The sequence below is a fragment of the Myodes glareolus genome, chromosome 6 (assembly GCF_982192425.1).
Source record: "Myodes glareolus chromosome 6, mMyoGla1.1, whole genome shotgun sequence".
NCBI classification, from domain to species: Eukaryota; Metazoa; Chordata; class Mammalia; order Rodentia; family Cricetidae; genus Myodes; species Myodes glareolus.
Genome location: NC_142031.1, coordinates 15,179,117 through 15,206,033, shown reverse-complemented (window position 1 = coordinate 15,206,033; position 26,917 = coordinate 15,179,117). Strand labels below are relative to the sequence as shown.

At 53.6% G+C, this 26,917-nt stretch overlaps 1 protein-coding gene across 2 annotated transcripts in view; it reads left to right on the top strand.

Moving 5' to 3' along the window:
* The first annotated feature begins 220 nt into the window (after positions 1–220).
* Positions 221–26,917, top strand: part of Iffo2 (intermediate filament family orphan 2) — a 45,645-nt gene continuing 18,948 nt past the window's right edge. Inside the window, exon 1 of one of the 2 annotated variants that reach the window (XM_087906964.1) lies at positions 221–1,162. In XM_087906964.1, the coding sequence (XP_087763090.1) occupies positions 513–1,162 (650 nt within the window). In that variant the 5' untranslated portion in view covers positions 221–512. The remainder of the gene's footprint in view (positions 1,163–26,917) is intronic. The other variant, XM_087906963.1, reaches the window with a different exon arrangement.

The window sequence follows — 26,917 nt, the reverse complement described above, 5'->3', positions numbered from 1 at the left end:
GCGGGTGAAAACGCAGCTTTTGGGTGGAGGGGGCGTGGCCTATGCCCGCAGAGGGCGGTCCAGGCAAGGGGGCTAGGCTTTCACCTATAGAGGGAGGGTAAGAAAGGGGCGTGGACTTTGCGGAGGAAGACCAGGCTGGGGGTGTGATCTGTGTCTGCAGAGGGCGGGCCCAGGGGGCGTGGTCTGTGCCTGCAGAGGGCGGGGCCCGTCGCAGAGGGGGCAGCGCCGGCGGAGAGTCCTCTACGCGCCGCTCCTGCGGCCGGTCCACAGCAGCTCTGACAGTCGCGGCACAGGCACCAAGCCCCTTGCCAACTCCACGCAGCCACAGCGACCTCCGGCTCGTTCCGCTCTCTCTTCCGGCGCTGCGGAGCTGCATCTGGCGCACATCTGGCACCACCCCGGCCACGCTGGAGCCCGCGCCCGCCCTGGCCCGGCCACGCCGGGAGCCCGGCCCCGAGCTGGAACCCCATCTGGAACCGCGGGCCCGGGGCCCTGAACCTCGCAGCCGGCGCATGGTTAACTCGCTGCTGTTCGGGGAGATGGCCTTGGCTTTCGGTTGCCCGCCGGGGGGCGGCGGCTGCGCAGGCGGTGGCGGTGGTGGTGGGGCCGGGCCGGGGCCCTCGCCCGTAACGGCGGCACTGCGGGACGATCTGGGTTCCAACATTCACCTCCTCAAGGGGCTCAACGTGCGCTTCCGCTGCTTCTTGGCCAAGGTGCACGAACTGGAGCGGCGCAACCGGCTCTTGGAGAAGCAGCTGGAGCAGCAGCAGAGTGAGCGCGAGCGGCGGCTGCGCTACAAGACCTTCTCCCGCGAGCAGGCCGTGCAGACCGGGCCCGAACTGCTGCGGCCGCCGGCTGCGGGCGGCGGACAGGCCCTCGGTGCGGCCACCGGCGTCAACGCCAACACGGTGGCCCTGGGAGGCTTGCCCCCCGGCGGTGGCTCTCACCCGCAGCACTACGGTCGCCTGCCCGGGACCATCTGGAGCTACACGCAGGTGCGGCGAACGGGCGGCGGCGGCGTGGAGACAGTGCAGGGCCCCGGCGTGTCGTGGGTGCACCCGGACGGCGTGGGCGTGCAGATTGACACTATCACGCCAGAGATCCGCGCACTCTACAACGTATTGGCCAAGGTGAAGCGCGAGCGTGACGAGTACAAACGGAGGTGAGTGAGTGCGCCCCTCCTCCGCCGCTCTCGGGACCGGGCATCAGGGCCTGGCAGGTGGGCTGCGGGCTGCCGGGAGGACTCGGTCATCTGAACCTGCTAAAGTAGGGCGCGCGCAGGATACCTGGGCGCCGACCCCCGGGGCCAGGCACATTGTTTCCCAGGGACGTAATAACCAACGGACTTGTGGTGATCTCATTCTGTCCACATGACAATGCGGTGTGAGGCAGTCTCGTCCCCATATTGCAGATGAGGAAACTGAGGCGAAGAGGTGCTAAGTGACTTGCTCAAGGCGGCTTGGCTAATCCGTGGTGAAAGTCAAGTCCAGATTTGATCTATTGCTGGGAGTCCTGGCTGGTGTGTCTCCCAGGCTAGGTATTTACCTAGAGATGTTGGTGGTAGATTCCCTTCCCATAGCAGGTGTAAAGAAAAACTCTCGACTAGTCATTTTTTTTTGTCCTTGAATTTAATGAGCTCATGTGAGAAGATGGATGGATCTGTCCCTAGGGCCCCAAGGTTGGCTGTCTTGTTCCAGGTCTGTAAAGAACCAGAACCAGCTTCTAGCCTTTTATAAAAAAGTCATCCTTTTCTTCCCATTCTCCCAAGTCTCAAGGTTTATTGAGGTCCCCCAGGGGAGAGATACTCATGGGTTAGCATATTGGGTGGGCTCAGATCATGGGTCCAGCTGGAGGTCAGGGGCAGACTGCCTGCAAAATGGCCAGTGTGCTCCTTGGAGTTCAGATTCCCTGGCTGCAATACTGGCACTGCACTCTGCCTGCAGCCTGGCTAACAATCCTGTCTGCTCAGCTTTGTGATACAGGGAGGGAGGGAGAGAGAGAGAGAGAGAGAGGGTCTGTGTGTAGGTCTCAGGTCTGCATGGGGGAGGGGCCCTCTGGTCCTAGGTCTCAGTCTAACTTTGTTTTATTGTCCTGCTCTTAAAGGGAGTGGGGCCATTCCTTCCATTCCTACAGTCTCCCTGGAAGCTGGGACTGGGTTTGCTTTCTCACCCTCTGCTGAGGTCTTCTGACTGGGAAGAAGTCTGGGGCTAGCTCCCATTCCCTGCAGGGGAGATTGTCAGCTATTTGGAGACCTGTTTACTCTTCAGGGAAATGGGAACAGAAAACTCCAGGGTAGAGCAGGGTGAGACTCCTGTTGGACGGTGTAAAATAATCAGGTCGATGTCCTTACCTGAGATAAGCAAGGTGTAGAGATGCCTGGAGTCTCTGCTGCACGTGCAGGGCCTGGCTCGCTGGAGATTGCTTTTCTCTCTGGCCTTGGGAATGCCCTGTGCCACGCAAGTGGGGCCACCCTCTGCCCTTGGTGGTCATCCCTATCAGGGCAGGCTAGGGAAGGAGACAATTGCCTTGGATGGTGAAACTGGAGGAGGAAGCTTGGGCTGGCCCTCCTGTCTGCCACCTTTGGCAGTGTAGTCATGACACAGGCTTGCGCTATATTTGTTTAATTGTGTGTGTGCTTTTTGGCCCTAGCTACAAAGGTGATGGAAAGACTGTGCCCAGGCTTAGAGATGGGTTGGCATGCAGCTATGAGCTGTTCAGGTTGCACCCAGGGTGTGGGGCGTGATGTCAGCTTCTGGCACTGTCCTGGAATGAGCCGGCCCTGCTGAGACAGGTGGGGTGCGGGCATCTCTCTTCCCGCCTTTCTGGGAGGTTCATGTACACCTTCTTTCTTTTCTTCATTGTCTTATGAACTGGAAAGACCTTTCTTCTCTGAAGTTGATTCAAAGCTTGGGATTTTTCCAAAGTGAGTGTTCTGCCTTGTCCAGGCCTCAGTTTCCCTACCTGTAAAAAAGCAAGGTGGTTGGACAACAGCTGTGCTCTTTGATGTCCTGGGCTTCCTCGATGATACTTTGGGGAAAGCTCCTTGGGTAGTTAATAAAATTACAGCAAGGGCTTGTGAAGTGGCTCAGCAGGTAAAGAAAGGCACTTACTGTCAAGCCTGACGTCCGTAGTTGTACCCCAAGGACCCCCATGGTGGACAGAGAGAACCTACTTCAGCAGGGTGTTCTCTGACCTCTACACATTTGCAATGGTACGTGTGCACACACACACACACACACACACATACACATAAATAAATGTAACAAAAACTCAAACGCATCTAGAGAGGCAGTAGTGGCTCACACATTTATTCCCAGCACTCGGGAGGCAGAGGCAGGTGCATCTCTGTGAGTTCAAGGCTGTCCTGGTCAACAGAGTGAGTTCCAGGACAGCCAGGGCTGTAACACAGAGAAACCCTGTCTCAAAAAACCGAAGTGGGGGGAAAAGCGAAAACCAAATACATCAAAATGTTAGTGCAGCCAAGAAAGTGTTCTTGCTTTCACATAGACGTCAGTGTACCCGATGCCATCAGCATGCAATCTTTTTTGACGATTGATTGATTATGTGTAAGAGTGTCTTTCCTGCATGTATATACAGGCAGCCTGTGCGTGCCTGGTGCTGGTGAGAAGAGGAATAACCCCTTGGAAGTGGAGTTACGGGCAGTTGTGGGCTGCCGTGTGGGTGCTGGGAACTGAATCCATGGTCCTCTATAAGAACAGTAAGTGCTCCTAGCTGCTGAGCCATCTCTGCAGCCCGGCACACTCACTTTTTGATAGTTGACTTCAAATTAAAGCCTCTTTCTTTGGAGACTATCGCCTGCTGGCCAAGCAGGATGTTTACAGTTTTTGGTAGTACCAGCTTACGCGTATGTGACAAGATGCTTTTGATTTTCTGCCGATTGCCCCATCAGGTGCATCTACTAATCCTAGAATAGGTAATTTATTATATATTCACGTCTACAATATGAACATATACAATTCTGTTATCATTCGCTGCTGTATTGCAGTTTCTCTTTCTGGAGGAAGGCAGGAAGACAGTTAACTTCAAAAAAGAAAAAAAGGTCTCAGGATGAAGAGGCAGGCAGGTCTCTGTGAGTTTGAGGCCAGCCTGGTCTACAGGGAGGGCTCCTGTAGAGCCAGAGCTACACAGAGAAACTCTGTCTTGAAAAACCAAAAGTCAAACACAAAAGCAACCCCCCCCCAAAAAAAAACAACCCTTTGGGCTACGTGACCTGAGAGGGGCTGCCTAGGTTTGTCAGTATATGAGTCTGCCTTTGTGCTGGGGTTAAAACTCCATGACACATCACTTGCCCAGAGTGCAGGGGAATTTGGGTGGCAATAAGTGAACATATCAGAGCTTCCAGTCTTCCTCTGGTACTTTGACTATTAAAAGGTCACAGTCCAGGAAACGAGACCATGGTGCTGGTCTGTTTGGTCTGTAGACTGCCCTAGGCATCAAAGCTTCATGGGATGTCTGGTGTGGAACCCCAGTGCTAAGCACCGGAGAAGTCCTGGCTGGAGAGGGAAGGGACTCCACGTTGTCTGGCATTGGTCAGGATGGATCTCCCGCTCCAGCCACTGAATGATAAGCCAGAAATATTTCCAACTTTTTAAGTTGCAGGCCTTTGTGATCCTATCTCATGATTGGTTTCTCTCTACATGCACCTGTGGTTCCCTGGTTTTGCTGAGGTGGAATTGGTCCATCTTACAGCCACCCAATTTAGGTACAGCAATGATTTTTTTTTAAAGGAAAATTTAGAGCAGTGAACCCATCTCCAGGGTCCTTTGTTTTAGAACTCTTGAATTTCTTCCTGTCTATTTGCAAACAGCTCCTGTCTGGAGCAGTCACCAACCTGCCCCGTGTCTACCTGTATGCTTTCTCTGGATGACTCAAAAATGAGATCCCATGATAGGTCGTCTTCCGAATCTGGCTTCTTTCACACGGTGTTTTGGGAGTTCTTCATATTGCATATATCTGAACATCCCTCATCATTGCTAAGTCACATGTATGGATGGGTAGACCCGGTTTGTCTGTCCCTTCATCTTACTTACATAGTCTTGTGTTCCAAGCGTTAAGTCACCCTAGTGCTGTGGCTGACATGGTCTACCATCAGCAATACCGGGCTGGTTACTTGCAAACACCAACGCAAAGCAGAGCTTCTGGCCCCGGCTCCCCACCCCCTCACACCTTCTCTGGTTTCCCTTCAACCCAACCTGCTCTTCACCGGGTAGGAAGTGTGGTCACCGAGATTGTATAGAGGGCAAAGTTGTAAAGCGTTGATCTGGAAACCAAAACAAACACTTCTTTCTGTCCCCACCCAGTGCCACCAAGATCTTCTGTTCTGAGTTTGCAAGTTGGGGGCTTTCCCTGGGAGAATCCTGTCGAATTATCTGAACTTTAAATAGATGGGTTTTCTGAATTGGCCTCCAAGACACCTGCACGCCCTTGGGTCTGCATTATGGCTGATCTTTTTGCATTCTCAGATGACTTTGTGTGTCTTGTGCTTCCTGTGTTCTGGGCATTCTGTTTTCTGTCTCTGCTGTGGATGACCAGGGTCCATACCACGGTACGTCCCCATGATTTTCCCTCTTATTTACTGGAGGAGGAGGCTGGGTTACTTTGTGGCTGTCAGGCAGAAGTTTTGGTAGGTTCCACTGTCTGCATCAGGGAAGTTGTCATGATTGTTCCAGGAAGTAACAATGACTGGAAGAGGCGGTCCAGCTGCCTGTAGGGCAGGGCGACTTTCTAGTGTCCCCTTGTAGTCCTGTAGACCCAGTGTGACCAAGGGCTGACTGGCTTTCTCTCCTTGCTGTGGGTAGACAGACAGGGTTTATGTGCTTCTGGCTGGCTTTGTCCTTGGTACCTGGGGTGAGTGGAGGCTGTTGGAGGGTCAGAGGGACCTGTGTTGTCTTTTGTCTTGGATTTCAAGTGGGCGCTTCAGATCCCTGGAGCCCATAGTAAGGTGCCTCATGGGCTCTAGGGACAGTGGGAGGCTGAGCCCCTGGAATTTGACACGTGCCAACCACAGACTACTTTTCCATGATTCTAAAAGATAGTCTGTGTGGAAACCGGCTTGCTTTTGGCAAAAGCAAAAGAAACCACCCATTTAGCTGTGTATTTTCATTTCAGAAGTAGGGAAACTGAGGCCTGGGGAGGCTTGCCATCCACAGGTGGCTCTGGACAACTCTTCTGTCTCTTAGTCTCTCATCCTAACTCTGATGTGATGCCCACATCTGCCTCCAGCAGGGCCTTCTCAAAGGCTTCCTTGCCACCTTCTCATGTGGCCGCTTTCAGAATCTTTTTAAAAAGCGCCTTCCTAGGATAGGAGGGACTTTTGTCACAGCTGTTTCTGACTGTGACCGGAGCCGCTGGGCTGTTAGAGTGGAGGACTCCAAAAAGGGCTGTGCAGTGGGCAGCTGAGTGTCCCTCCCTTTCCCAGCATGCCTCAGGGAGGTCCTCCAGCAGGTGGGAGCTGGCTCCTAAATGCCCCAGGCCCCAAAGACTGCCTCAGAAGATTGTCCCCAAGCTTCCGATACTTTTTTAATTTCGGAAACTCACAACAATAGAGGTTTTTGATTCTGATTTCCGAGTGAGGTGGCCTGGGATGGTGGGGAAGGGTTCGAATCCTGACTCCGCCATTCTGTATGACCATGGGCATGTCTCTTGGCCTCTCTGAGCTTGCCCCTCTGTACAGAGGGATGCTGGGAAGTTGTAACTTAGTTCTGTGAAGGCCTCCACGCCTTGGGAAGCTCTGAGATGTCCTGCACTGGAGCCCACACAGTCTGCTCCCTTAATTTATGGGGCCTTCTGGGCACAGCCCTCAGCCGCCCAGCAAATCCATTTCAGGACACATCGCCTCTCTCTGTGTCCCATGGAAGGCGCCAGAGATGGTGCTGGGGGTGGAGGGAAGCCGGGCTGCCTCTTTGTCCTGCCGAAGGGCAGTCTGGCCATTCGCAGTAGTGATTTGTGCCTCCGGAACTCCCAATGCCCCCACCAGCCCTTTGTCTTAAAGGAATCCACACCCACACCCCCTCCTTCTAGGACCTCAGTTCACTGGAGAACCGGGTTACTGAGTCTCTTGGCCAGTGAGGCACACTCCCTGGGGACAGATTTGGGAGCCCTGAGCTAGAAAGAGGGCGGGGGAGAAAGGTCCCAGAAAAGAAGGGAAACCAGGGGACAGCTGACTCTGAAGATTCCTTCCTTCCCAGAGGAATGCAGGCCAGGCTTTTGCTGCTGGCCCCACCGGATGCACGCCTACCCACCCCCACCCTCAGCCGCTATGCACAGTCACATGCAGGCGTACACAAACGCGCTCACACATGCATGCAAGCACCTGGTCTCTTCTCTGATTTTGGGTCTGCAGTTTGACCGTGTTCTGTCACGTCGCTGTTGAAGGACACGGAAGGATAGAGCAGAAACTAGCAGAATCAAGCACATGTCCTTTGCTGCAACCAGACTCCGTGGCTTCCAGCAGAACTAATCTGAACCCTGCTGGGTATCAGATCCTGGAGGGTGAGACTTTAGCATCGGGGAGGTGAAGCCAGGCTGGCATCCTGTGTAGTTCCGTGTCACAGATGTCTGGAGACCTGAGATAGGACAACCCTCTGTCCCCGTGCTCAGGAGTGAAGGTGTGAGGAGCCCACCGTATTCCTGAGACCTCAGTTCCTCCCTCCTACCCTGTGGCCCCCACACTCTGAACCCTGATTGCCCAGCATGTGTCTCCCCAATGCACCCGAGCTCTGCTGCTCCCAGCTTTCTTCTGGTGTTCACAGAGCTAGCTCAGTCAGACCGGCCAGAGTCCACACTGAGTAAATATTTGTGCAGCCTGTGAAGACTGCGAGTCTGGCTGCTATGCGCTACTAGGCATCCAGGAGACAGGGAGGTCAGATAGCGCAGACTTGGCATCTAGGGGTCTGGCATGCGGGGACGAAGGGTCAGCATCTGGAATTAGAAGATCCGGCTTCAGTCTCAACGCAGCAACTCCGTGAGCTGGCATGATGCCCAGGCCTCGAACAATAGTGAAAAGCTGTGTGAGCCTGGGCTAGCTGCTGAGCCTCTTTCCCTCTCAGTTTCCCCGTCATTAGAATGGGAAGGATGCCCATTGTGGTGCCACACATCTGTCATTCAGGGAGGCTGAGGCAGGGGGAATCTCTATGCATTTGAAGCCATCCTGGGCTACGTAGTGGGTTCTAGAACAGCCAGGGCTACAATGTAAGCTTGTTTCAAAAAACCAGAATCAATCAGTTGGATCAATTGGAAAAGCTAACCTCTGTGCCCAGCATGAGGAAGGCGCCAGTGGACTCACATGGCTCTAGGAGGTTATACATGAGACATAGAGCTACATGGGAAGAGCCTGTAGGGCGTTGTAGGAGATGGATCGACCCTGTGCAGGCAGAAGCCGAGCACCGAGTGCCTACTTGGGAACTGGGCAGGAGTTTAGGGGTTGTGGAGGTTCAGGGAAGGTCTGAGACCAGAGGGCTGGTGAGCAATGGCTAGCCATGTTAGGGGAGCACCCTCCCATTCAAGTCAGGGGACCGGTGCTTGTTACCTGTATGGGATATGGTTGCTCACAGCCCCTGGTAAGAGAGGAGCTGTCACCCAGCATACCACCAGCAAAAACACCCGGTCCTCTAGAGGGCTGTGACCTGACTGGGTTCTCTAGATGGTGGCGTGGGCTGCCTGAGCCCTGTAGAGTCCAGTTCTTGCACAGCCCTGCCCAAGGGTGATGGGGGCATAACCTTGCCTACCTGGGAATGGGAGAGGTGGGCTTGCCTGTACCCGTGAATGCTGTGCTCTCCTTGTGACTTTTCTGGAGGGTCTGGATTAGATGAGGGCCATTTTCTCTCTTACATCTCAGTCTGTCTCTCTATTAGCACTTAGAAGGTTGAGATAGGAGCCTTGCTGAGAGTTTGAGGCCAGTTTGGGCTACAGAGTTAGTGAGTCCATGGCCAGCCTGGGATCCATGGTGAGACTGTCTCACAAGGAAGAGGGATTGGCCAGATGACTTCTCTAGGTGCAGGAACCCCCTCCCCCAGGTCTCCTAAAAGCCCCACTAGTCCCTTGCTTCAGCCCTGCTGTGAACTCAGTCCACCAGGAAGCTGACAAAGGTTGGCCCAGGTGAGGAGGCAGGAGCCAGCCCGCCCGGAGCAAGGTCTCCTCCAGTGCCTGTCACAATATTGGCATGGCGGGTGGCAGAACAGAAGGCGGAGACTGGGCTGTGATGACTTCCCACTGTTGCTTTATAGCAGTGATTTCTCAGGTAGCAAATTAGTCACCCGTGGCTGCAGGCAACTGAGACTCTGAGCCACCCTACAGGCCATCTAGTCCCCTGCTCTTCAGAGAGGGCCCTAATTGGGGGAGGGGGAGCTCCTGACTGGGTGAGCAGGGCTTATGGTGAGGGGCATCATGGCTGGGTGAGCAGGGCTGTCTCTGGGTTGCTCTTGAGATGCTTGCTCAGTGTTTTTACCACATGGGCATACAGAAGTGCACACCTGCTCATGGCTCCCCAAAAGATCTCAGTCCGCCCATTGCAGCCGTTCAGCGAGATAGGCACGGGACCCCTCACTGCACACTGAAGTCAGGCTGACTGTGCATCCAAAGCTCTTGGGGATGATTCCTGTTGTCCCGAGAACAATGACTTGAAAGTCTTGTTACCAATAAAAGCAAGAAGGAGCAGGGAACATTTTGGGGAGCAGCATGGGAGCTGGAGACTCCCTAAAATGTTGCTTCTGGTTAGCACTGTGAACTTTGCCCGGACATCAAGAACTGGTCACCGTCTTCTCTTGCCTCTTGCTGGGGACCGTGAGCCTGGTGAATGTGATTGAGAAGTCAGCCTCATGGCCGCCACTGAGCATGCACCAGGTGCTTCACCTGAGAACCAGGGAGCAGACAGCCTCTGCTTCTGGAGCTCGGAGTCAGGTAGACAGACGTGTCGTGGCGTGTGGTGGTATCCTAGGACACCGCCCTGTGCCAAGTGCCTGTCAAACAATGCCCATGCATAGGAACCCGATAAATACATCTTAGTTAATTTCATAAACAAATATTTATACAACATTGCCAGGCTGCATTCAGAGAGGGTCCTACACATCTAATTCACAGTCCCTCACTCCAACCCTGGGAGGTGGGTACCGTCGTCAGTCATTTTTGAGATGCCGAAACTGAGTCATTGAGGTAACTGGACTAGGTGAGCTATATAACCCTCCAGATCCATCCTTTATCCCCCCCGTGCCTAGAGAAGGGAGCCCACAGCAAAGTGCTCTCTTGTTCCAAGCCTCAGCTTTCCCTTCTGTGAAAAGGTGAGCATCTGCCCTCAGGAGGCTGTGTGTGGAGAGCTGCAGATGCGCCTTGTGAAAATGGTGGGTCCCACACAGGGCCTCTGACGTCTTATCCCCAAGCTCCGTGACACACTGCTTGCTTCCTCCTTGGCATCATGCCTCCCCTGGACCCTGAGACCAGCTGGCACAGAGTGTTGGGTGAAAAGCTGCTGAAGGAGGCTGAACCCCTCTGGAGAGTGAGAGTCTGCCTGCGCTGGCACTGCTTGCTGGCTGTGAGACCTCGGAAGAGTCTTTGCCGCCCAGAGTCTCCTTTTCTTTACCTGGGAAATGTGGCTGGTCACAAACACAGGGTGGACTTCACAAGGAGCCATGAGATGACGGTGCTAAGCCCTCGGGCCCTCACAGGTGCTCTGGATCCTCCATGGAGACTGGGGCTGGAGGGAAGGACAAGGTGGGCCCAGCGTGGCAGTGCGCATTGTCCCTCCGAGTGGCTCTGATTGGCAAGACTGAACCACACAAGAAATGTGTCTCTGTGTTTACTGTGTGTGCTCCGACTTTAGATGCGCAGGTTTGCCGAGGCTCCTACAGTGGACACGTGGCCTTCCGTCCTCTTACCTGGTCATTTTTATTATTCGGTTTATTCAAGGCAGTTCTATTGGCTGCCTTGAGGAAGAGCAAAAATCTTCTGGTCTAAGTGGACCTTGTGAAATCCCCTGGCATTCAGACTCCCCTCTAAGCAGGGACAGCACAGCTTCCCAGGGTCTACTGGGAATCCCCTGTCTGCCCTGGCCCACGGTGACACTGGGCCAAAGGCCATCCTGTCAGAATCAGGGCCAAAGTGGAAGTTTTTCAAAGTCAAGGGCAAAAGGTCCTGGAACTCTGCCTTGGGCACTGGTGAAGCCCTGGGTTACCCCCGGGTCCAGGATCCCAGGAGTCACTGCAGCACAGTGTGGGACCAGACAAGGAAGGTTCCATGGAGGGGGCAGCACTTGAGGTACATTTCGAAGGGGCAGGGTGAGAAGCGGCAGAGGAAGAGGGTTCTAACAGAGGAGAGCAACTCATGCTGAAGGCTGGAAGGGAGGCTGCCGCCAGGGCCACAAGCTGGGGCTGCTCTTGGTCCAGTCTTCAACGCTCTTCTCGGTTTCAGGCTTTGGGAAGGAGTGTGTGTGTCTTTAAAGACAGGTGTAGCACCACTGCCAAGAACAGCAAGATGCTCACAGGCAGTGTCTACAAACAAAAGCACCTCCCATCAGGCGTGCTCCTCCAGGCAGAAAGAGGGGGGTGGTCTCTGAAGACATGGTTCTGTGGCAGAGTGTGTATGTGGGAGTTTGTGAGAGTGCTTGTGCGCGTGTGCATGCATGCATGTGTGCCGCTCATGTGTCTAGAGCCTCTGTGTATACCCTGAGCCCTCAAGGTTAACCTACTCCTCCTGGACTCTTGTAATGGGCTGCAGTGTTTATATAGTGGTAGGGTAGAGGACTTTGGCTGCCATCTTAGAGGTCATTGCTGACCTCAGGGGCCTAAGCTCTTATGCCGTGGGAGTAGGGACCACTTTACTTCTTATGATGCTTGTGTCTATTTCCATAGTCTACGGGCTCCAGGCACTCCTCACGGACCTGTTACTTACCTCTTCCTTCCAGAGAAATCCTTTCCCTGACATCCCCAGATGGGTACCTGCTGTCTCTCTATTCTTTTTTTTTTTTTAAGTTGGGGTCTCATTTAGCCCATGGTGGTGTCCAACTCTATGTAGCTGACGATGACCGACCTTGAACTCCTGATCCCCTGCAGGTCCTGGGATTGTAGGCATATACCATCACACCTGGTTTATATGGTGCTGGGGATCAAACCCAGGGCCTCATGTATGTTAGGCAAGTCCTCTACAAACTGAGCTACATTGCTAGTTGGCCGGGGTGCCTGCTGTCTTTTAAGAAAGAGCAGAGAGTTGTCTCTCAGTGTTTCATCTTTGCCCCACTCTGTCCCTATGGAACAGCTACCTTGAGGTCACACAGGGAGGGGCTGGACCCAGGACCCCAGTGAAGCTCTTTGAGTTAAGGTCCCCAGGGTAAGCTAATGTAAGGCTTGAAGGTAGAGTTTGGAAAATACCCAGCATCTGGGGGCATTGATGGAGATGAGTGGAGGATCAAGGATGTGGAGAGGAGAAACGGCCTCCCTGGGCCCATGAGCAGATTTCTAGGTTGATGGTACTGCAGGTGGGGTTTTCCCTCTCAACCTACTGAACACATCAGCGGTCACCATAGGGCTCATTGGCTTATAACCGACTGATCCCCTGTCCTGATCTGTCTGTGTCTCCGGTTCCCCTTGAGTGAAGTGGGGTGGAGAGATTGACAGAGCCCTGGGCCTGAGTGCTGGACCTCTCCCCTCTCCTCTAAGGTACGCACCAGAACTGTAGCTTGGGATGTTGGTGGAACTTCCTGACCCTATAAAACCATGTCTTCAGAGACCAACCCTGTCTTTCTGCCTGGAGGTGCATGCCTGATGGGCGGTGCTTTTGTGTTTGTAGACTTCCTGTGAGCATCTTGCTGTTCTTGGCAGTGGGGCTACACCCGTCTTTAAAGACAACATACCAGGACCTGATCTGACCAGGGGCAGTGGGGATCTGAGGTCTGCAGGTTGTGACCGGCAGAGGCCACATTCACCTAGCGCCAAGTTCAAGGCCTTCCAACCTGCAGGTGTTTCCTTACTGAGCTCTCAGGCACGATTAAACTGTGGAGACTTAGAGATACTGCTCTGGTCCATTTTCTTCGGCCTCTGAGTTAGCCTTTCATGTTGGGTGAGAACCCCGACTTAGGTTCAGGCCACTGGGTTCACCCCACTGCTTCCCACCCTGGCAGCCTCTGCCTTTATGCCTGTGGAAGTAGGAACGACCCTCTTAGCCATAGGTTGTCACAGGGTTCTGTGGCAGAGTATATGCCACATGCCAAGCAGTGCTGGCCCTTAGCAACACTCTGTCCTTGGCCTCCCCAGCCCTCACACAGTGGGAACTGGCCCACTTCCTCCTGCTGCCAAGGCAGAAGCCTTTGTGTTCTGATATTTTCTCTTCTCAGCACCCCAGCCCGGCAAAGAGGAGTCATGTCCTCCCTCCTCTCTAGCACTCTGTTTTAGGGTGATCAGGAGAGAGGGCATGGCGTGGCATTCAGGACACAGGCCGTGGCTGCCAGGTGGCAGGAATGGGGGAGTGTCGCTGTCCCTGACTCCCTGGGGATCTTGGAATGTCATGTCCCCTTCTCTCTGTGGTTGTAGAAGCAACCCTGTTGGCCTGAGGGCTGGCTATGAGGGAGGCGAGCTGTTTACTCACAGGGCTCTCCATTCTCAGCTCACTCTACCAGGCTGAGAAATGGGCTCACGTTCCTTGTCCTCTCTCCTGGGTTTGAGAAGCAGAAATCTGATTACAGGGTTCCATCTGGGCTCCTGGGGGACAGGCAGGTGGCCTCCTGAAACCTCAAGGAAGGCCTTTCCCAGGCCTGGGCAAAAGGGTGACATTGAAGACCGGCTTGGTGTTGTTTTCCAGTGCTGACGTCAGGGCTATGGTTTAGAGTTTCTTTCCAGACAAAGGCTGCTTTGTATCTCTGAGTGAACTGAATCCAGGAATCTCACTCCAGGTAGGAGGCCAGGTGGAGGAGAGGCAGGGCTGGGCAGAGAAGCCCTCAGAGGCCTGCCTCAGATCCATCACTCCATTTCCTCTGCTTCCCAGGAGCGGCCATGCGCCCCCTCAGATGCCCGCTCTTTATCACTGGCATGGTCCTAGGAGGTAGCTGGGTTCTCGCCTATTGCACAGATGCAAAACCTGAGTCTTGGAAACAAAACAACTGAGTACTTGTTTCAGCCAGAGCAGAACTGGCAGTGGGTGCGTGGACTTGAGTACCTTTAGCTTCAAGGACTACCTCAGGTTAAAGTTCCATCAAACCATGTCTCACCTCCAGCTTTGGTAGTGTGTTTAAAAAGTCGGGGAGCCCAGGAGAAGAGTAGTACAGGCAGCATTCAGCAAGCACAGATCTGACTTTCCCTTTTGAAGTTCTCAGTTGGAGAGCGTGTGGGTGTACTCACTTGTATACATGTCAGAGAAGGGGATTGGTTACCGGAGGGTCTGTAGTCACTAGAAACGATTCCAGGGAGGCCTTGTGGGCAGATGTAAGTATTCATCCCTGGGCACAGGTAGGACCTTCTGCTCCTCTTTTTCAGGATCCATCCATCCACTCATCTTTCCATCTTTCTGTCTATTCATCCATCCGTGTATCCATCTATTCATCCATCTATCATCTATCCACCCATCCATCAATTCACCCACCCATCCATCATCCATCCATTCATCCATCCATCATCTGTCCATCCATCCATCCATCCATCCATCCATCCATCCATTTTCCACTCACCCATACTTCCTCCCTCCTACTCTCCTGCCCCCTCCCTCCCTCCCTCCTTCTAGATTCCTGTGCTTGTTCTTTGACTTGAGCTTTGAGGACAACTCTGTGTGGACTGGGGGCCTTTCCAATGTCTGTCAAGTCAGAGCACGAAGAAACCTTGCAGGTTGTTGGATCCCCATCTCCCCTTTTCCCAGGGAGGGGTCAGTGACTATACAGCTTGTCCAGTAAGTTCATGGCAGAGCCAGCATTCACGCCACTCTCCCTTTCTGCTGGGGTGACAGGCATCTGTCACCCTTAACTGGCAGCTGCCTTAACTTGCCCCCTTTCCCCTCCACCCCTTTGATGTTTGGCCTCTGTTTTGAAACATATCTAGAGATATCAGAATACAGCCCTGGGCTGGAGCCCCCATTAGTTTACCAGCTCCAAGATGCCTTCCTAAACCCGAACTTCCAGGTAGCAGAGCTCCTGAGGGCCATCTTTTCCTTGCTGGAGCAGTTTGGGGATCCAGAGGTCGTTTGATCCTTTTACCTGGAGGCTAGAGACACTGACAAGCCTGCTCAAAGTTCACACTCGAACATGGACGGACCGCCTACTGATGCTTTCCAGCAGCCTCTCCCGCTGGGAAGTGCTTCCTGCCTGATCTCCAGTCCCGGATGCTTCGATCCTTTGGTTTGGTCATTTGAGCATCACTCCCTGTGGTACATGAAATGGGCAGCTCCTGCTCCCTTCATCCCCCCTCTTCCCTGCTGTTCTGAAGGCCCTGCATTGACTCAGACACAAGTTAGGACATGCTGTGTAGGAGGATCTGCCTGGGCTTCAGGGTCCTGCTGGGTCCTGGGAGGGAGGCATACTTCTCCCCCTGGATGCAGAAATAGCTCTGAGGTAGAACTGGCATATCTGCCTGGCCCAGACCCACCCTTCTTGGCGTGGAAACTGAGGTCCAGAGAGGTAGAGCCACGTGGCTATGGCTGCTCAGCCAAGCACAGCAGAGTTGGATGCCACATTCACCAGTGGTCATGTTTCTGTTTAGACAGAGCCTGGTGTTCCCAGCTTGGGGGTAGTGGTTGGGGGATGGACTGGTCTGTTCTGAACTGACATCCCCCGAAAGGAAGAAGCCAGTGTCTTAGCTCCACAGGCACCTCCACAGACCCCTGATGCTCCAGGACGACCCTCACTTCCTATGTGTGTCAGGAGGGCCAAGGTTCCACCCTAGACCCTTAGTGGGCCCCAGGGGGCTCCTCAGATCCTCTCCCTAGATAGGTGATCAGAAGGCTGGAGAATGTAAGGTCAGGGGATGTGTCCTTGGGGCTGGGCAGGAAGGGGTTAAGCAGTTTTGCTTCTCAGGCCTAGGTTTCCAGCTGGTGTCCTGGCCCCTCAGGCCAGCCAGGCCATCTGGCAGACAGATGCCATACTGTGTCCCATCTGTCCCAAGGCAAAGTCACCAGGAGAAGACCTGACTGCTGCCTTTGTAAACCTGTGGACAAGTTGACTCCCCACTGTCTGTCCCTGTGAGTCTAGGCCTCTTGGGAAGGACTCATAGCCAGCAGACTGGCCTCTGGCCACTCTCCCTGATGCCTGGGTTAGCTGCTGTATGGTGTCCCCAAAGTGAGAGTCTGAGTTTCCTGTAAAGATGGCTCCGGAAAGGTGCAGGGACAGGCCCAGGGTCACACAGTGAGTCATGTAGGCGAGGTGGGACCTGCACCCCTGCTAGGCTCCTGCTCAAAAGCTTATTCACCTAGCGAGCATCGCTTGAGGGCTTACAATATGCCTGATAACTGGAACTCAGGGTACCAGACAGTGCCCTGATCCCAGAGTCGGGGAGCAGGAACTATGAGGAAGGGCTCCTTGCACCCTGGCTCACACCCAGCTCACACCCAGGGCCTGGACGCAGTGACAGTTCTCTCAGAAGCCATCAGCTGTCCCTGGCCACATCCTCACAAGCCAGTGTTGTTACCCCCATTTTACAGATATGAAAGCAGGCTCAGAGAAATGAATTTCCTTTTGCTAGCTCACTGGCTGGGGGTTGACTGAGTTGGGTCAGCCTTGCTGGTTTGTCTAATGTCAAAGCTTTTGGGGTAGAGGTAGGGGACAAATACACACGGTCTCATCCCTGCCATAACAAGGAATCCTTGTTTTTCTGTGTCGGAACTTTTCCCTTTAAACATTTGGCTGACTTTAAGAGAGGGATGGGGGGAACGGGGAGGAGGGGATCACGAAACTGGAGGAGCTGGCCTGAGAGCAACTCTCAAGTGAAGAGAGCTCAGTCAATGAAATACTTGTCTTTTGAGTATAGGGAGGTGAGTTCAAAAAAATGCTGAACAAGGTGCCGTGTGCTTGTAATCCCAGAACTAGGGAAGAGGAGAGACAAGGGGATCCTTGGGCCTTGCTGGCCAGCCAGCCTATCCTAAATGGTCCACTCTGGATTCAGCGGGAGAGGCTGTCGCCTAAGATAAAGACAAAATAAAAGTAAAAGAGGTGGACAGTATCTAGAGAAGGACATCTGACGTCCACATGTGTATGCACATGTGCATGTATTCCTACATGTGGACATATACATACTCTTATAAACATATACATATATATGTATGCACACACATACACACATGTGCACAGTGGGGTTGGTGGCCTTGCTGGCTAGCGCTGGACAGCACGTGGGGGACTCTTTGTGCTGTGATGGGAGCCATACAGGGCCACACGGGCCTGGCAGTCCAAAGTAGAGCCCTTTGCCCTCTATATTTGAAATTGTAGTTAGTGAGTAATTCGATGGTGGTTTCTGATCTTGGGGAAGCTGAGGCACACACTCCTCATCCTTCTCTCTTCTGGTAAGTCACCTGGCCCAAGCAAACCAGTCCGGGCTTTGATCCAGCCCAGTTCTGTCACAGGGCAGATAGAACAGGGAAGTCTGCCGGCCACGGGCATGTGCCTCGGAGCAGTCGGGAGTCCAGCCCTGGCTCTGCCACTTCCCAGCTCTGGGACGTGACCTCTGGCCGCCATCTTCTCGGCTTTAGAGTGAACACAGCGGTAATTCTGCCTCATAAGTGCCTGTGAGGCCTCAGTGAGCCCCTAGTGCCTCCCTGTGTGCTCACAAGTCATAATGTGAACCAGTGTGATTGTGTGATCCTGTGAGCCTCAGTTTCCCCACCAGCCAGATGATGCTGTCTCAGGGGCCATGACATGGCAGAACATTCTCTGGGACTCTGCTTCAGTTCATCCCCTCCGTCCTCAGGGAACTGACCGTGGCAAGGAGACCCGGGTCTCATAGAAAAGTGGCAGCGATCCTGTGTGATTGGGGTGGGGTGCCCGTTACCTACTTCTATCTCCCCCCTGGTTCACACTGAATTGAGTGCCAGGGTTGCCATGGCAACCCAAGTTTGCTGCTAAGAAACAAGTCTCCCCCATTGGGCAGTGTTGAGTCACTCAACCCCGCTCCTGGTTTGGGCTAACCCCGTCTAATTACCCGTCCCAACACAGCCTGGAGCCTGCCTCTTCCAAGCCAATTAGGGCGATGACGGGAAAGGCACACGCAGACACTCCCTGCTGCAATCCCTCTGTGGTTGCATCAAGCCCATGGGTAATTGGCGGGTCTCTCTCACTCTCCCGCCTTCCTTCTGGAGAAGGCTCAGAAATGTCTTCCTCTTGTCAATGACACGGCCCAAAGCATGCCTAGCCTGGCATAGCCTCCCCACCTCTGAGCTTCCCCTCGAAGAATGGCCCAAACACACCGTGTCCCGTCTGACACCGTGGAATCCTGTATTTCAGACCTTTTTTTCTGATCCTCCCAGGAAGCCACTTTGTGATTGGCCATTCTCATTTAATCCAGGCAGGGTCTCTCCCACTTTATAGATCGGGAGACTGAGGCCTGGGCAGGTGCCCTGACTCAAGGCTGCCGAGCCTGGAGCAAGCCTCGGATGATGCTAAACTCAGGACCTGAGGTAGTGACATGGCTCACTCGAGCCTCTGCCCGACACTGGCACACACTCACCTGTCGCTACTCAGTCACTGGCAATAAACAGTGGAGAAACCCAGGGTGCTCATTAGCTTTCCAGAATAGCCTGGGGAGCTGCTTTTCTCAAGGCCTGTAAACATATCCCTGGGTGGTGTCCTCACCCTGCTGGACACAGGCCTTTAGAATCTCCTGCTTCTGGGCCTGGGTATCTAGAGACATGGTCCCCAGACCCTCTGCTGGCTTCTGACACTGGGGGCAGGGAGGGGGAAAGTCACCGAAGGCTTAGCCAGGCCCAGGCACCTAAGTTAGTGTCCTGCCGAGAGACAGCTATGGCCCTAGCCTTTCCAGAGCAGAGTAGGCTTGTTCTTCAAGGTGGACCCGAGAGAACTACAGAGCTGTCCTGGGCTGTGGCGATTGGAGCAACTGATGGGAGGTCACGCCCTTAGCCACAGGCAATCGGAACCCTGGGCTGGACCTCTTAGGAATAGGCCTAGAAGCCATAGCTCATAGGCCCTTTGTAGCCGGTGACCACTCGTGGGACTGCTGTGTGTCAGGCCCTGGACTGGACACCGAATTGCAGCTCAGACCATCAGATAGGCCTGATAGTGTAAATGCTGAATTATCTGAGACAGGCAGGGGACAGAAACCCTCTGGCCCCAGTGACTCAAAACCATGTCAAGAAGGGGGTTTGACCCTGACCTAGAAGGCAGACGAAGCTCCTTAGAGGAGGTGGTATAGAAGCTGAGTCCTGAGTTGGTATTAGATAAAAAAAGAGAGAGAGAGAAATAATGGTATATATGTGTGGAACCTTCTAAACAGAAACCAATTCATATGTAAAGGCCAAAGGTGAGTGGGGTCAGGGGTGATGGGACAGCAGGAACTGGGGACAGGACTGAGATCTCAATTTTTCTCAGCTCCCTGGGCCACTGGGATCCTGTGGTGTGGAGTTGTCCTGCCAAGTGACCTCACTCAGCTGCTGTGACCCACAAGCAAGAAGCATTGTCACACGCAGCATTTTGGAGGGTTACAAAGGCCTTTTCCAAGTTTGCCCTTGGCCATAGTAACTACTGCGGAGCTAATGGGGCCAGTGTGTGAATGTCCAAACACGTTCTGTACAGTGTGACTTTGATCTACCAGGACACGGGAATGACCCTAGGGGACCCTTAGTGCATAGTGCCGCACCCACCATCCCATCTGGTAAGACAGAGCTGGTGGAGATGCGGGCCTGGTAGCAGACACTTTAAGGTAGGAGGACCCCAGTGGGCAGTTATTGTTTGTTTGACGCCGCTCCATTATTTTTCTCCTGTCCATTCTCAGTCATTGTAAAACTCTCCTGCAGTTTCAAACAGTGGGGGAAACAAGCAGGTGATTTTGTTGCCTTAAACCTGAAGGGGTTCTAACTAAATATGTGACATCATTCAAAAGTAAAAAAGTTTCAGAGGAGGAGTGTATTAGTCTGTTTTCTGTTGCTAAAACAAAACACTGAGACCAGGTAACTTAAATGAGTTTGGTTTAGTCCACAGTTTTGGAGACTGGAAGATGGAACAGCGAGGTGCTGGCTGTGTTACATCCTGGTGGATGGCATGGTGGTGGGGGTTGTGTTGACCGGGGATGGTTGCCTGGAGAGATAGGAGGACAGGGAACAGGGAGGAGTCGGACAGGGAGCAGGGAGGAGTCGGGTTTGTCCTTCTATAACAACCTCTTGAGGGAATCAACCCCGGCCCCATGAAAACCTTAATCCCTTTCCGGGGAGGCCTGGGAATAGGAAGCCCAGGAACCAGGTGACCTGGATTGTTGAGGTTTGAATCTTGTCTGTCTACCTTGAAGGCTTATGTTTTGTTCCCTCACTGTCCCCTGCTGGTCGCTCTAGACCGTGGAACTAGCGGGTTGATTCAGGAAGGATCTGAACCCCTGAGAAGTGTTTTCATAAGCAGGAAATATTTCCTGGCTGAAGATCCCTTGTCCAAGTCAGCGACCTTAATTCTGTGTGCACGACTGTATCCACCCCTAGCTCTGTGATCCTGGAGATTTCCCAAGCAGAGTGCTAGGACACTCAGGTGTGAGTTTGTGGACCCTGGAGCAGCAGTCTTATCATGGAGGCTGAGAGGTTGCATGGCCCGAGCTCAATTTCCAACCTGTGCTTTGGTCTGAGCCTTATCTATAACGAGGGGGTTGTGATGCCTGGCTTAGAGGTGCAGGGAGGGCGTGAGGTGGTAAAAGACTCAATAATGCATATTAAGCATTGTGTAGTCAACACAAGACTTTCCCCACCTCGTGGGAGTGTGGTATCAGCCCACAGAGACGGGCAAGTAGAAAGTAGAAACGTATGAGGCTTTGGTTGCCATAGCCAAATTAGGGCTCAGGACTGAAAACTTCGGGATGGACATAGCAGCAGTATGGGGAAGGCAAAGAGGGCTCCTCCCTGGAGGAGGTGATAGAAGTATCCTAGCCCTGGAAAGGGTTGGAGGTGATAGTCCAGAAGCATCACAGTGGCCAACAGCTTGGGACCCACATTTCTTGCTAGGGGACACTTCTAGAGTCCTTTTTCTTTATTGAATGGGGCAGCATGTACTTGGGCGTGGGTTCTGGTCAGAGGTGCTTGGAAGAAGGTTTCCCTAGCATTGGTCACCCAGCATTGGCTGCCTGGCATTGGCTGGCTAGCCTTGACTGTCCAGCATTGATCACCCAGCATTGGCCTCCCAGCATGCCACTCAGGATTGTGGAATTGTGAGTATCCTGTAGCTCCCACCTCAAAGTGCTGTTGTTGTTTTTACTAATGGGTCCCAGGTGTCCCTGACAGGCAGGGACATTGGATGGACGGCAGGGCAATGGCTGAAAAACAGTCAGAGCCTCAGCTTGTCATGGAGATAGGCAGCCATGCCCCTCTGGGGCCCGCTTTGCCTGCTGGTCCAAGAGGACATTTTTGTTTGTTTGTTTTATTTTTTATTTTTGGGGGTCAGGGTCTGTTTATGTAACCATGACTGGCCTGGAGCTTGCTATGTAGGCCAGGCTGGCCTCGAACTCATATAGATCTTCCTGCCTCTGCCTTGAGGGTGTTGAGACTAAAGGCGAGTGCCACCATGCCCAGCCATGAAGACACTCTTAAACACCTTGTTCCTGACACCAGCAGCCCCTTCTCCTTCCATCTTACTTGCTGCCTTGTTGTCCTTGTTTGGGACAGACCTCAAAGGACTGGGTAGAGCCCACTTATTCTTGGGGTGCACTGTGAGTGTGGTAGGTAGATGCAGATGTTCCTCAATAGAACGTTGGGTGGCATTAGCATCTGGCTTCTTTTCCTTTGCTGCACATCCCTGTGTAATGCTGGTCCCCAACCCACGTGAGTGACACCTATTTCATTGTCATGGCTATCACCAATGGTTATGCAGCTAGGAATGGGGGCCACATAGCCTGGATGCCATCTAGCTTTGAAGTTTGCTCCCAGTCCGAGTGACTGTCACAAGGGTGTCCTGAGGCAAAGGCTGAGGATTGGTCTACATGCCCATGGCATGCCAGGCCCTATTCTGGACTCCTTTTGTACAGTATGCCATGATATAGTTGCAAATAGCACCCATGCCCAGAGAGGGTAGGTAACTTGCTCAAGGCCGCACAGAAGCAATTAGCTAGATCCAGGATGCTCAGACTCTAGGGCCCTCTTCCTCTTCTCTCCATAGACCTGTTGGTTTGACCTTCGGGGCTGAAGTCCCAGCTGACTCTGAGATTTTGGGGGTTCATTACATAACCATGTGGTTGTTGTAGGTGTTTGTCTGGGAACCACAGCAATTGTTTCTGCTTGCTCTGGTGGTCAATGAGAATTAACCCAGTTTGACCTCATGTTGTCCCTGAGAGGTAAGAGATTTGATCACTGAACTGAGCTGGCTGGTGGTGGCACGTAACTTTAATCCCAGCATTCAGGCGGTGGAGACAGGTAGATCTCTTGAGTTTGAATCTAACCTGGTCTACAGAGTGAGTTCCAGGACAGTCAAAGGCTAAACAGAGAAGCCCTGCCCCCCCCAAAAAAAACAAACAAAAAAAAAAGAGAGAAAGAAAAAAAAGAAAGAAAAAATCACACAACCAGGTAGATCAGAGGTCAGCCAGACTCAGGACTTCCTGTACATTTCTAACCACTCAGGGTTCAAAGCAATGGGGGGTTAGCTAGAGTTGTTGTACTTTGCCCCTGTCCCCCCAAGACCCAATGGCTCTGCATAGACAGCCCAAAGGCCACCAGCTGCCCTTCATAAAACTGTTATTGGTCACTGGCAGTCAGGTGATGGTCACAACATTTGGTTCTGTAAGACCTGAACATCGCTGGGCGATGGTGGTGCATGCCTTTAATCCCAGCACTCAGGAGGCAAAGATAGGCAGATCTCTTCGAGTTCGAGGCCAGCTTCATCTACAAAGTGAGTTCCCAGACAGCCAGACCTGTTACACAGAGAAACCCTGTCTCGGAAACCAACCAACCAAACAAACAAACAAACCAAAAGACCTGAGCAGTTTGTAGCAAGTGGCATAGGAACTGTTTCTGGGAGAATGAGGCATAGGAATGAGCCCGTATATGCTGCCACCCCTTCCCTTGCTGGCAATTAGACAGAGGAGGCTCGGGGGCACCCTTTGAGGGCAGGCATCTGAACCGGGCACTATCTAGTCCAGAACTGCCTGTCAGCTAGCGCCATGGCCAGAGTATGCAAAGAGCGCTGTGGATGCACTATCCAGAGATTCCCCCTCCTCTGCAACAGGTCTTATGTAGCCTAGACTAGCTTTGCATTCCTTAGGTAGTCGAGCCTGACTTTGAGAGCCTGCTCTTCCTGCCTCCACCCTGGAGTGCACCGCCATACCTGGTTTATGTGGCACTAGAGGAAAAATCCCTGGTTCTCATGAATGCTAGGTAAGCATTCTGCCAACTGAGCTACATCCCTGGATTCTTGATGATGCTATTATAGATAAGTGGGACAAGGCCTGGCCGAGACGAGACTTGCCCAGATTATGCAGTGAATTAGCCACAGCCAGTACTCAAGGACCTCCTGAGTCCTAGCTCCGTACCCTCTCCTGCAGAGAGAGCTTCCCAATGACTTGTGACCCTGTCTACCCTCTCCTCAGCAGCCTTGTGGGATGGTTCAGGCTGTGAATGGGCCAGCCGTGTGCTGGTGGAAGGCTGTGCTGGGTGTGGAGGGTTCCTTAAAACCCACCCCATTACCAGCCTGTTGTCTGGGCTACAGCCCGCTCCAGCTATTACTGCCCGCCTGTAATGGGATCGGCTGCTGGGGTTAAGTGTTCACATTAAATTAATACCTCCTCCGTGGAGACAATCAGCTGGCATTTAATTTGTGTTTCCTTCTGGGCGGCGGAGTACAGCTGGGCAGCCGTAGTGGGCATGTCCGTGTGGCAGCGTCCTTTCTCAGGTTCCACATTCCTTAGAGGTGGAGAGGTGGGGTGGTACCCAGAAGGCCAAGGCAGGCACAGGTGGATGGGAGCATGGGAGTGCAGGGCTCCCTGCTGGAGCTTGAGGTAGCTTGAGGTCTCTGGCTGTCATCTTCAAGGAAGAATATGTTTTTATAGTCCAGGGAGGAAGAAGCCAGGAGAGGAAGAGGGAAGTGGCTCATGGGTTTGTGGCTCAGCCTTAACTTCCTGGGGCACAGGCTGGTGGTTGGTGGTGCTGGGTTCTGTCCTTGTGCCCCAGCCCCCGCCTCCCCATTATTTCTGTATTCTGCTGGAAACACAGAAGGACTGTGGTACAGAAGAGGGGTGGACCCAGGAGTGAGGACCTAGACTCAGTCAAGGTTAGCGAGCTCCTTTGGAGGGTGCAGGGAAGCTGTTGAAGCTCTGGGTCTTCCCAGGAGAGCCAGCCCTGGGTTGTGCAGCCCAAGGCTCCCTGGTTGGGCTCTACTGAAGCTCCTGTCTAGCCCAGAAGGCCATTTGGCTGGACCTCCACTCTGCTGAGAGCCTCTTGTCTGTCTGTACCTGGCCCTGCCGCGAGGCAGTGGGGTGAACTCATCTACATGATTAGGGTGGAGCAGAGATGGCATAGGCAGACCATGGGGAAGGAAGCTGCTGTCCGCCCCCACCCCGGGGCCAGGCCCAGGCCCACACTTGGCCCAGAATGAAGTTTTCCACTGATGGTCCCAGCCCAGCCTCACCTGCGCCTGTTTCCTATCACCTGAGTGAGTTGGCCTGGGTGTGCCTGCTTCCAGGCGGGACCATTCTTGCGGCTCCCTCCTGGCACCCTGAGGCTCCCGCCTGCTCCCCTGCCTGCCTGATCTGCTCTTGGAGCCAGACTGAGCCGAGCTGCTGGCTGTGATGCGCTGCCCTGACTCAGGGCTGGGACCTGGGGTCTTCACCCTCTTCCTCTTCTTGCAGAGGAAGTTTTGGTTTCCAAAACTGCCCTCAGAGAGATGTTTTCCACCACACTGGAGGGAAACTAACACCCAGAGAGGGTGATGGCCTTGCCCAGGATCTCACAGCTGGGGAATGTAAGGACGGGCGTTGAAATGTTACCAAACTTGGAGCCACAGTCTGTACCTCAGGAAGCCAGGTTCAGCCACCCATCCCTGAGAAGCTAATTGAAACAGTGAAGTTAACAGCATGAAGAAGGGAGATGTATTCAGTGTGGCCACCGTGGGAAGAGGGACAAAGAGATCCACTGACCCCCTCGGTCACCCTTGGGGTCCTGAAATGAGGCTAAATCTTTAAATAGGGGGTCATGGGTTTGAGTGTGTACACACACATACATACATACATACACACACACACACACACACACACACACACACACACACACACACACACACACATTCCTGGACAGAGTGCGGTCCTGCCCACTGCGGCCCAGCATTGTTTGACTTCACTTTCACCCTGTAAGGTGCTCAGACAGTTGTTAGAACTGTGCGCAGTCCTTTTCCGAGAGACAAGGCCCTCACTCTGGCGGTGGCCTTTTCCTTGTTCCAGTTTGAGATTCCTGGGGAAACTGCCATGTCTCGGGGTCCATTGTTTCCATACCCTGAAAGTCAGACTGAGGAACACAAATGTCTCATTTTCAGAGTATCTTCCTTTCTGCCATGCTACTTCTGTCTCTAGAGCCTGGGGGATCCAGGACTGACCCCCCCCAAGCCCCAGGTGCTCTAATTGTCTTCAGGGGCTGCACCCACTTTCTTCCCGGTGCTGCTGAGCCTTTCTCTAACTGCTCAGGATATGAAAGCCCCATGAGTCAGCCCCTCTGCCAGTGGCTTCAGCTTCGGTTTCCGCCTCTCCCTCTCCGTAGCCCGGCTTCATGGGCTCCTTCCTGCGTCTGTGTGTCATTTTGAGCTGATGGAGGAGGGGGAGCCACTGGCCCTGGTTCAGGCAGCCAGGACTGAACCAGCTTTAAAGCTGCCTCCCCCCCCCCCCCCGCCCTCCGCCGCCCCCAGTGGCCAGCTGAGATTTCTCATCTGTCACGTGGTCCTAGCGCTGGCTCTTCAGGAATGCTGAGGGACCACATCTGGCAGTGACGGGGCTGCCACCTCCCCCTTAAGCTGCCGGTCTCCCACATGTGCCTCTTCCGCTTAGGTGGTGGCGAGGTCTGCTCTCTCAGAGGCTGGCTGGGCCACTCTGTGGAGTCATTTCCTCTCCTTGCATTGATTGTCCTGACGTCCCTGCCTCCCCTCCCGGCCTTGAAGGGTTGTAAGCAGTGGGAGGAGGTTTCTCTTTCTCCTTCGGACTTCCTGTCTGGGATGTGCTGCCCCTCCCCCAGGAGGGCTACGAAAGCCTAGAGGACACAGAGAGAGCCTGGCTGTGTGGGAATTTCACTGTGGATTCCCCAGACTGAGAAGCAAAGATAAGATTCGGGGGCAGGGCTTAGACTGAAGGAAGGGGCCTGAGTGTGGATCAGTTCATTCATCTGCCCGCTCATTCATTCATCCTCCCATCCATCTTCCCACCCATCCATCCAACCACCTATTAATCTTCTCATCCACCCATCGAATCCATGCATCCATCCCATTCCGTTCAATAAGGGTCAGCAAGGTGGTTCAGCAGGAAAAGGCGGTTGCCACCAAAATTTAGTTCAATCCCTGGACCCCGCACGGTGGAAGAAGATGACCGACTACCTTTCCATTCAATGAATATTCCCCCTCCTTACTGAGAAGGAATAGGGAGGCTGGGCCCCAGCTTTAGACCCAGCTCTTCCTTTGCACCCCCAACCCCAGTCCAGACAACTCATTATTTTGATCTCTCCTTGCTTCATTTAGCCAGGGCCCAGGGTGCTCAGAGCAAGTGAGGTGGGTGCCCTCAGCCCCTGGCATGGTGACGAGGGCAGAGGTGGCCTCACTTCCCACCACTCTCCACAG